Below are 12,593 nucleotides of genomic sequence, written 5' to 3'. Positions count from 1 at the left end.
TCTAGGACTAGTAACTCAATCCAAGCTAAGGAAACATGAGAATAAACCAAAACAAACAATGACTAGTAACTCAACCCAAGCTAAGGAAACATGAGAACCAACCAAAACAAATGATGAAAATAAACACACAGCCGCCATGGCTATCTAGGAAATGGCAAGGCTTGGAAATCCACTGCAAATCCCATCCATCCTCCATGCCCATGACATATCGTAACCAGGAAAGCACATGCATGCCAAAACTAGTGTAGAATTCATACATGCAACTTGGTATTTGCAAGAAAATCTTATGTAGCTTACGATATTTAAAATTATAACCACATATATAGATACACAAATTCTTCAACCAAAAAATAACCATAATTTCTACGGAGCTTTGTAAATCCAACTCGAACCAATATTACACATATGCACATTTGCTAAACCAATAAATAAAAGGATACATTGCCTACATCCATAACAAGGGAATCTAGAGGCTCACACCTCTACCCTCAAAGTAATGCCAGGATTCACCTCCTTCCTAGAATGTCCATAAACCACTACAAATTTAAGTCTGCATCCAATGTCCAGCACTATAATCCCGTGCCAGTTTTTCTCTTAGTGAACATTTGCCGGGTCATTGTTTCTGGGCGCACTCCCAATGTATATCTAGTTCCATCTGGAAATGCTAATGACCAAAACAACTCCATCCCCGACATTCCCTTCTCTATTATGCAGTCCCTTCGGAAATCCAACCACCCCTTCCATGTAGTCACTCACCTTCCAAGTTCTGATGGCACCCCCATATCAGGCAGTCCATCCTTTGGCAAGTCTTCCTTGCATTAGAAGATACAAAAACCAAGTCATATCCCTCCCTTAAAACAATCATACCTGTCATAACATGCTCATGGAAATAAATGGACACTATTAGGTACCAATTTCCCATAATGGCCCTGCTCCTCAAGTTCTTTACCAACATACTAGTGCCTGTTCTTATTTCTTTTGTTGTTATGGCTAATTCTTTCAGTTGATTTCAACCACGCAACGTGACATGTTCATGCTTCCCGTACCAAGCACATAAACTCAATTAAATTTAAAAATAAATTGAAATAGCTTCAAATCATGCCTCATTGGTAGCTTGTCAGCAAGGTACACTCTCAATCTTGTTTTCTTCCTTTGTCTTTATTCTGTATGCACTCTGGATCGGTTGTCAATCCCAAGAAACACCCACTTCCTTTTCCTCAACTGTTGCACACATACATAGTGTACATCCCACGCATACAACCACACATGACATACCACACCATGCAATACATGCACCTACACTTGATATACAACACATATACCTACACCCAATGTATAACACAACACAATACATACTCCTACATCTGGTGTATGACACCACACAACACGTATACATACACATTGTACATCTGAAGACATACATCCGCACAGAATGTGCGACACCACAAAATGAATACACATACGCTCGATATACAACACAACTCATACATCTATACCCGATGTACAATGGCACACAATACAAGTAACTACAACTGGTGTACAACATAAGAAAATACATGTACTGCACAGAGTACAACACAATGAGTACACATGTCACAACACCACAACTACACAATGCACATACATAGTATCACATGTACACAACACAACGTGTACAACATGCACACAATACCACACATACACCAATATCATATGTACCACATGTGCACAGTACCACCTGTACACTGTAACCACCTACACAACGCGTACACATCGCCATAGGTACATTGAACCAGCTGTACAACGTGCACACAATCACATGCATGACATGTACATGGAACTGCATATACACAACACCACATGCACAATATGTACACATCAATGCCTACACACAGTGCCACTTGTACAACATGTACACAACACCATATGCTCCCAGCACCAATTGTACAATAATGCACGCAAGTCTATATGTACGTATCACTGCATATCCAACATGTACATAGCATCATCTGTACACAACATTGCATATCCAACATCCGCAGAGCACCCTATGCACACAACACTATCTATACCACCTTGTACATAATCATTGCATAAACACCATATACACACACTATTTATGCACAACACCACATGTGCACAACATCACAGATGCAACATGTACAACATATACAACATATGCACAACAGTAATACCACACATCAAAAACCACACTATCTCTACCAATAAACCTTGCTTCCAGTATCTGACCCATGGTTGTCCCAGCATGCTGCAGACCACATTGATTTCATTTTGTTGATGTATCCTTCAGTGTTACCTATCATAACATGAACATATGCATAATGAAAGCATATAATATCCATTCATATCCACATGATATTGACCTCATATAATTTCCATGACTACTCTTCTCAATTGATTCCTTGTAAGACCATGAACTTCTTCATGCCATTGTCCTGCATAAGCATAATTCACTCACAAGCATGATTATTGACAACCCTGTCGGACAGTGACATAGATACATGGATACATATATACATATACATAAATATTAGAATAAATAAGCATGATCCTGTCATATAATAATATGCATATATATACATTAACATAAAATAATAATGACCCAGTCAGTCAACAACATACATACATTCATATATACATATAAACATAAGCATTAAACCACCATGATACATGATGACCATGTCAGACATGGCATACAAACATGCATACATGTAAACATATATAAACATTAGCATCATCATGATCATAACATAATTACCAGATAACATAATGTTTAGGTTAAGAGAACTTCCTTATTTGTGCACAACATGCAGAACATTGAGAACCACAGTTCCCAACTTATTCAAGGCATATAACACCTTATATCCATTTAAATAACCTTTTTTGGTTACCTTTCTCATGTATGTACTGCCACCATCCATTTAACACAATGGACCTAGCGAGTCTAGCCGCCTGTCATTGTCGTACCTTCCGCAACACTTACTCATGCACTAAGCTTCATCTGTGTCTTATATTACCTTTCGGGTACCACACATCTCTCCCTAAGCTCCATTGACTATCCTCTTTCCCAACCAAGTCCTAGGACTCAAAACATAAAAGGAAAGACAAGAAAAAAAACAAGGAGAAGACCATGAAAATTAGTAACAACATGACTCCGCAAACAAAGTGGGATAGCTATACACTATAAATAAACAAAGCTGCTAATAAATCACATCAAATCATGAGAGACAAAAGCATAAGACTGAAAACAAACACCATGAATCAAGCCCCATGGTTCCGAGTGCTTCCAAGGAAATCTCAACCTTATCCTTCTTCAAGATTGCATGGAAGACTCTTTGCCATGCAATCTCCTGCATCATCCTCTGATAAACACATAATTGTCAGTGCATAATCAAATATAACAATACACTAGTTACCTTACCTTGTTGTTCCAAGCACTTTTCTTGCAACTAAACACATCCGCAACATCTCTCAAGGTACTCCAAATCCCTTGACAAATCCACCTGTAACTAGAGACTGGCTAATATACCTGTTAAGTACATGTTCATGACTATAGCACATATCCACATAATGTTAGACAAAAGAAAGGTTAAGAAGACTTCCTATATGCAATTCACTCATTTGTTTAGAATTAGGGTTTCCAAACACAGCCAAAGGAATTCTTGTCCAATTCCTTTATTTTTCCCTTTTTTACCTTGTTGCAATCGAGGCTTACTAGGTACTGCCACATCACCTAACTATTAGTTATATAAACATATCAACTATTACCTTTTTTGGTTTGCAGATTACTGTGGTGTGGTTTTTGAATGGAGTTCGGATTTTCCATAGTGTTCATGTTTTTTGGTCGACGTTTCGAGTCTGAAACTAGACTCATCATCAGGACAAAAAGTGAGGAGAAAAGAAGAGAATGTTAGGTATAAATATGCTGTGAAGACCAATGGCCGACTCTTTGCTTCATTGATAATTTAATTTATTATTGTCATTTAGGTTTTATTTCATTTTTCAATTTAATTATTTTAATAACCACATTGTAATTATTTTTAATTTTTTTATTACTATTACTATTTTATATTTAGTCTTATTTTATCATAATGCCTCATAATTAAATACTTGCTTATTAATTATGGTTTATGCTTATTAATATTATGATACTATTCTTAATTGTTTAACATGAGACTTTATTAGTATTGTTTATGTAAGTTGTTTATTATGTCTTCTTATAAATTAATTTATTTGTTATCAAAATCTCTTTTTGTAATTCTTAGATTATTTAGTATTATTCTTTATTAGTCTTTTAATATTTAATGCTTTTATGTTTATATTTATTATTTGTTATTGTTAATGTTATTCTAATTCCATAACATTATTTTGCTCCTATTATCTATATTATTATTTATGATATTTACTATGATATTAGTTAAAGTTCCTCCATATATATTTATTGTTATTTATTATATTTGATATTTATTATGATATTTATTAATGCTCTATTTAATTTATCTATTAATTATCTATTAGAGTAGATGTTTGTTTATTGATAGTTGCTTATCTATTTTATTATATGTGCTATATCCTACGATATTTATTAATGTTCTTCTATACATGTTTATTATAAATTAATTATTTACTAAGATATTTACTTTTTGTGATTCTTTAGATTATCTAGTATTATTCTTAATAGTCTTATAATATAGCTTTTTATGTTTATATTTTATTATTTGTTATTGTTAATGTTATTCTAATTCCATAATATTATTATGCCCCTATTATCTATATTATTATTTATGATATTTACCAAGATATTAGTTAAAGCTCCTCTATATATCCTTATTGTTATCTTATTATAATTGATATTTATTATGATATATATTAGTGCTCTACTATATATAACTATTAATTTAACTATTATTTATCTATTATAATAGATGTTTGTTTTATTGATAGTTGCTAATCTGTATTACTATATGTGTTATTTACTAAGATATTTATTAATGTTCTTCTATACATGCTTATTATACCTATTATAAATTTTTATTTGTTTTTATATTTGATGAGGTTCATGTTAGCCTTATTATTTATTTAATATTAATATTATTAATGCTTCTATAATTTGCGCTCATTAATGCTTTTTATACCTTTCTTATTAGATGTTTAATTTTATTTTTATTGCACTATAGTAAATTATTAGGTTTCTTCTAGTCTCGGATTCTCAAGAGTAGCATGGTTAGTTTTATTATTATGATGGCAGGTTAGGAATTTCTAACATCATTATTAGGATTATTAGCGAGGGTTAGCACGGGGTTCCAATTTTTGCTAATCTCCATGCCACCATCCCTATTCAGGTTTTTAGGATGTTTAATGATTTCAATAGCTTCCCTAACTTTACGCTTGAATTGATGTTCTACATTAGCAATGACTTTGGTGTCTTCTAAGCACATATGATGATTAGTTTTACCTACATGATCAGCTAGGGCTGAGGTTTTGGTTCTTTCGTTACGAATGTCTGCACTATGCTCTTTGAGTCTAATCTTAACCGATCTACCAGTTTCTCCAATGTATTGATCTCCACAAGAACATTTGATGATATAAACTCCTTTTTGCTGAAATTGCTCCTGGTTATCCTTAACAGATCTCATTCTCTGCTTAATGGTGGACAAGGGTTTGAAAGCAGTTTTTATATTTTTCTTATTGAGGATTTTGGCTATTTTGTCGGTGACTCCTTGTATGTAAGGAAGGCAGGTAAAGGAGGTTGGGTTGTCTTTTGTTTTGTTTTTATTGTTATCAGTTTTAGCTTTTTGAATGGCTTTGTATATGTTTCCATTGCTGTACCCTAGGTTGGCAAAGGTTTTTTTAAGGTGGGAAATTTCTTCATCGGTATGGTTTATATCAGAGATTCTATAAGCTCTAGTAAAGAGGGTTTGTAGCACCCCCATTTTTTGGGCGGGGTGGTGATGAGAGTCGGCATGAAGGTAGTTATCAGTATGGGCTTTCTTTCTAAAAACTTTGTGACCAATGGAACCATCCTTCCTTCTAATGAGGAGAATGTCTAAGAAAGGAATGCAATTATTTTCTTCAACTTCCATGGTAAATTTGATGTCTTGAGATAAGCTATTGAGATGATCCAGGAACTTGCTTAGCTCTTTCTTGCCATGAGGCCAATTGACACTGGTGTCATCCACAAACCTAGCCCATGATTTGGGTTTTAGTGGATATGAATCCAATGCCTTCTTCTCGAATTTTTCCATGAAAAGGTTTGCCACGATAGGTGAGAGAGGAGATCCCATGGCAACACCCGAAGTTTGTTCAAATATTTCGCCTTGGAAGGAGAAGAAGGTTGAGCGGAGACAGATTTCGGCTAATTTAGCGGTCTGGGGATCTGCTACGTCTTTGACTACCTGAATAGCATCATCTAGGGGAATTTTGGTGAAGAGCTGGACTACGTCAAAACTTACGATTTTGTCTCCTGGTTCAAGCTTGGTGTTTTTTATGTGATTTACAAATTGATTGGAGTCTTTAATGTAAGAGCTGGTCTTACCCACTAGAGGGGATAGAATGCTGGCGACGTACTTGGCTAACTCATAAGTAGGAGACCCTATGGTGTTGACTATGGGTCTTAGGGGGACATCTTTTTTATGAATTTTAGGGGCTCCATAGATCCTGGGGGTGATTTCGCTGTTAGGAGTCAATCTCTTCTTTATTTTATCATCAAGGCTTGTTTCTTTAATGGCTTTCTTTACGAGGTTTGTGATTTTGGAGATGGGGTTTTTCTCTAGCTTTTTGTAGCTACCACTATTGTATAGGTGGTCTTTCATTTTGTTTATATAATCTACATAGTCCATCACGACAGTGGCGCCTCCTTTGTCGGCTTTTAAAATGACTATGTCCTTATTATTTCTAAGGCTTTTTAGGGCTTTAAGTTGATCAGGGCTTAGGTTTCTTCTGGGTGGCTTGGCTTTTCTAAGGATGACAGCAACCTCTTGCCTGATGAGCTCTTTGTCATCATCCTTGAGCGACTTGATTCCATTTTCTAGGTTGCAAATGATATCTTCATTGGGGATTTTGTTGGGTGCTAAAGCAAAGTTAAGACCTTTGTTAAGGACCTCCATTTCTTCAATTTTCAGCTCATAGGAAGAAATGTTAACTACTTTTTTATTATTCACGTTACTGTTCCTATGGTTATTTTCTATGTTCTCATTATCTATGCTGTTCACTAGACTTGTGCTGTAACCCATGTTTTCTATGCTTATATTATTAAATTCATTACTAATAAATTGCTTATTAACATAAAAATTATTTGAAATGGAATTAGCAGCGTACCTGTGTTTATGGGCGTTTTCCACGTTACCTGTTCCCACTTCTGATGAGACTCCATCTTCTTTGCTCCAGCTCTTGGTACCTACAGGTTGCGTTGCGGTTATGATTGCGTCGGTATTGTGTCTGATTGGTTGCTGATCCATTATATTGCTAGGGTGTTCGTCTGCTGTTTCACTGGTCTGAGGGCTGGTAACCGTGCTGGCTGTGTTACTGCTTGCCCCATTTATTCCGCAATCAGCCTCGGTTCCAACTGTATGCGAAGCTCCTACTTCTGCAGCGATTATTTCATCCTCTCTACAGCGTTCGGTGTCTTCAGGATTATTGAACAATGCAGAATGCGAAGGGGTTGAACGCTGGCCTGTCAACGCCCTCACCTGGGCTATCTGCCTGTGCGTTTCTTCAGAAATGTTTCTCTCACGTCTAACCATGCTATCTAGTTTTCTCAGGTGCTTGGCCTCTGCGTTTTCCTTCATTTTATTGGCATTCAGAGCTGCGGATGCATCTATCACTTTCCATAGGTCCTGCTCTATTGACGCTGCTAGTTTCAGGTGGGATTTGAAGGCGGCTGAGGATAATTTTGCCAAGGAGGTTCTGGTTTTGCGAATTTCAAGGCGGACCAGAGTTTTGCTAAATCGTTCAAAAATTCTGTGATATTTTTGGTTATGTAACCTGTGTTTAATGTATGCAAATTTAGGTGTGAGATGATGAGTCTAGTTTCAGACTCGAAACGTCGACCAAAAAACATGAACACTGTGGAAAATCCGAACTCCATTCAAAAACTATTACCTTCTCATCCTAATACCAAGCATGTTTCCTACAATTGTTTACACATGTCAACCACATGTTCCAAATATCAAGACAATCATATCTATCAATTTGAAATAAACCTTTACCAAGGCTAACAATCATGCTATAATCCATAGTCAACTCAACATAATGCTACAGTTGTCACCTACTACAACTGTCTCAACACATATGTGTTAGTACAGTCATCTTGAAATAAGATTATTTGAACACATACTCATATTATGCAATTCATCAAACATTCAACCAACTTGCAAACATACCATGTTAAATAAATCAACTAGATGACGTAATAGACACCAAACACTCCAACACCAAATATATGACATAATCAAACAATCATGCACCAAATATACCACATAAGCAAACTCATACCTTAATGTATCTCAGGGGAGGTTATCTTGTGTGAACGATTAATCTAGTTAGGATGATATAACTTCACAACATATCAACTCAAACATAAATAAGATCATGATATCCATAATGGTCACTATCTAACATGTTCACATCATAAGCTCATAAACATTTTTCGTTCATGCATAACAGTCACATATGTCCAATTAGTCTAGATTGGTACAACACAATGTCACAATAAGTTGACTCATACCTGAATTTCATAACCATAACCATCTACATAGGTCAATCTAGGTTAACACAATAAATATAACATCAATATATTAATGTAATAACCCTAATCACCAAGTTACTAGCATATAACAAGTTAACATATAACATACTCATCAACAACTATAACCTAATTATCAAGCTAACTATCACAAAACATCAATAGCAATGCATACAACCACATGTTATCATCATTATTGAGTATTTCACACATGTGCTTATGACTATACTAATCAACTATGATTTATCATGTATGTAACCATAACATCAAAAGACATGTACATAAACCTAATGTACATAACCCTAATCCATATTACAATCCTCAACTTACCTACCTGCATTCCCAACATGCAAAACTGTATGATGATCTGCTCTTATCCCAAATTCTAATGTTGCAACCTCATTATGAGGATCTGCATCTCCTACTCTATCTCAGCCAACACATTAGCATCAGAACAAAAAATAGAATCATGATGACCTAAATTGCATACAATGACTTCACAAGGAATGTTTGATACATTTCATGCATAGCTATTTCGAAGACCATGCATGCATAACAAATTCATATAGACATATAACACAGGAGTAGGAAACAATATACACATCATTCTAGCTAGGATCCAGTCATCAATGCAGGAACATATCAAGTACACAAACCATGATCTCATGCATGACAACAAAAACCAGATCACGTGCACTTGAGAATATGTGAACAATGACATGCATAACAAATGCATATACCACCATACACTCATGACGACATACTCCATGAAAACACCTTCAACCTTCACATAGCGACATCACTACAACCATGATCAACACCATGCAAATGCAACAATCATAAGAAACACACCTGCAATCGACATGAATGCATAACCAACACACCGCCCATCCAGTCTGAGGGGTGAACCATGCTCTTATACCACTCTGTAACACCCTCCTACCACTTCTACCCAAGAAACTCACCAACCAGTGTAAACATGCGACGAGAGACCACTATGATATAATTTGACCTCCTAAGTCATATTAAGGAAGTGGAACTGACAAAAACACACCATACAAACATTCAACATCAGCTTTGGGACCCTCAGGAACCAATCCAACACTTCAGTCAACTTGCCCTTAGGTCCCACTGAAATTTTGGAGAACTTAAGCCTTGGTCACTCTCATGCTATAGGAATGACAGTGTCCAGAAACCCAGAGTCACTCTCACGGGCTTTCCTATCAGTGTTCCAACACTCATTTTGTTAGTTCTATGCCAACGTCCATAGTATTTGAGCCACTTTTTTAGGCCTAGAGCTTAGGTCGCTACCGAGATTGGAATGGTAACTTAAGATCAGTAAAAGAGAATAGAAACAATGATGAAAAATAAATAAGTTAAACGAGACCTAAACCAGACCCCTACTAGCCATGACAAGAATTCCATCAAACACATCATCAACATGTAACCTACAAGTGTAAATAACAGAATTAAGTGTAGGGATCTAATATTTATCTGAGAATCACTATGAACCATTTTTCCCTCAAGTCATTTACTGCATTATCATCTATTAGATCATACATACATTATCCATTCATTTACAAGTAAAAACTCGATGAGAGCCTGTTGATGGTGCTAGACCCACCAACATGTCAGGAGATCTCCCCGGTAAGAAGTCCCAACTAGACCTCAAACCATTTAGAGTAGGAGTCCTAGCAGTGGGTAGTAAAGTAATGCCTTGACTGTGGTACCGAATAGAGGTAAGTGTGATAACTTTGTTGGAAGCAAGTGTGTGAACTTGCAGCGAGTCAAGTGAGATGCACAGGGGTTCTAACACATGGAGGGGGGGAAGGAAGTGTGTCCCTTAAAATCCGGTAATAGTATGCAACCTAAAAGGAACACATGAGCGGAATGAAATCACAAGCTAGAAAGAGGAATAGTCCACAAACCAAAGTGACGGGTTAAACCAACAACACATCTACACCAAGATTCATACAATTTCATATAAAATAGTTCAGTAAGTTAAATAACATACATTTCTAAAGCAACCAGAATAGTCCAACTACAATAAAAACATATGCATGAAACCGTGTTGGCTCTGTTATATATTATTAAGTGAAATTTTCATCAATACATACACCATTGACAACCACTAGCTCCAATAGTGGAACATTACAGTCAACACCGCTTGCTCCTCCAAAGAGATGTACTTTCTCTATGTTGTGGAGAAGCCAAGGCTCATCAAAATACTCTCCAAGCCTTCTCTAAGTAAATCCTAGTCAAAAGCTTAGCTCCCAAAATCCTATACTATGAGTTATGAGGTTCTATATATAGAAAAAGGTGGGGTGACCATTGAGATTCCCCTTTGACTCTTTGACTACCCTCACGACTCTTCACTTTACATAGTGACTGTTCACATTCCACTAGTGACACTTGGAATTTCACTTACAACATATTTACAATAATATAATTTCCACATATACCCATGTCTGACAAAATAGGGTTGAGTTAGCTTAACAAGACAAACAACGTCACTTAGGGTCTTGGGAAAAGACCAACTCAGTAACCTCCTTGTGGTGGTCTTTGGTGATGAATTGATACCAAGCTTGGTACTACGCTATTGTGTCCCTATACTATTTGGTGATTTCTTTATCGAAGCAGACTCTTGCCACCATAACTTTTGGGTATATGGTTTTGAATCCTCTGTCTATCTCATCGTGAAGCATGCACCGCACTATCCTAAGTGTGGCTAGATCACCGATGTACTTTCACATGTTCTTTGTGCTTAGTTGCAAGTCATCACTTGTGGCTTTGCGCATCAACTACTCTATGTACCTGTTGACCTCCAGCATGACTTGGTTTTTCCTCATGGCTTAAGTAAGGGTTCTGATTGAAGGAATCATGTGTGTCCTCACTACGACATCCAAACTCCTGAACAACCATGCATAGGAAACCTCAATGCTGGTGATGAGTGGAGGGAGCTGCTCATAGTTCTAGATCAACATATGAATCTGTGATTTGTCTAGCTTTGTCTACAACTTCATAATCTTGTGCAAGTAAAGTGGGGCCCCCTTGTACTTCATTGTTCATCCTGGTACATGCGAAATAGTAGCTTGGATGTCTTTGAGAGTTTGGGCTATCTAATTAATACCTATACACATATACATAACATTGTCTCACATGTTTTAAATATATATATTTTTAAATTTAAATTGTTAGTGTAATATGTATTGCATTGATTATATATATGAATAGATAGAGAGATAAATAAGTTGGATAAAAGGAATTATTGTAAGCTTAAAAAAATTATATACTTATCAATTAAATTTAAATAAAAAATAAATGGTTGCAGATACGAATCATTGTTTTAATTTATATGATCAAATGGATCTCAATATATAACTTAGTATAAATTTATTAATTTAATTTATAAGTTTTTATATGTTTATCAATTATATGTTGTTAAATTTCATAATTACTAAAGTTATTTTAATGTAATATATACATTATATTTTTTCCTAAAAATTATTTGTAATTTTATTAATAAAAAACAAAATTGAAATATATTAAATTCAATTGAATCGATTTATTATTATTTTTTAAACTTCTTAAATTAGGTTCTTATTATGTTTTATTATTATTACTTTTGATTTAATTATTTATTTTATAGAATCTACAACATCTCTCTTATATCAATTCCACAATTAAAAATTTATACTCATTTAGAAATATGACACAATCACACTGATATGTAAAGAATATCATAAAAAAATATTATATACACATAGCCATAAATATATATTTAAATGACAACAAATATTAACCACATATTAAATATGTGAAAAAATTTAATGTGTTTATACATATCAAC

At 35.2% G+C, this 12,593-nt stretch overlaps 1 protein-coding gene across 1 annotated transcript; it reads right to left on the bottom strand.

Moving 5' to 3' along the window:
- Nucleotides 1-5,249: 5,249 nt before the first annotated feature.
- Nucleotides 5,250-7,787, bottom strand: LOC149253301 (uncharacterized). Its single transcript, XM_089454428.1, has one exon. It carries the CDS (start codon nt 7,785-7,787, stop codon nt 5,250-5,252), a length of 2,538 nt encoding a protein of 845 aa, XP_089310554.1.
- Between the last annotated feature and the right edge of the window lie 4,806 nt (nt 7,788-12,593).

This window comes from Pinus tabuliformis, chromosome 7, assembly GCF_031772625.1.
Source record: "Pinus tabuliformis cultivar Carrire ecotype Pingquan chromosome 7, CPIR1, whole genome shotgun sequence".
Lineage (NCBI taxonomy): Eukaryota > Viridiplantae > Streptophyta > Pinopsida > Pinales > Pinaceae > Pinus > Pinus tabuliformis.
The sequence above is the reverse complement of the archived record's forward strand: the minus strand, read 5'-3'. Positions and strand labels throughout refer to the sequence as shown.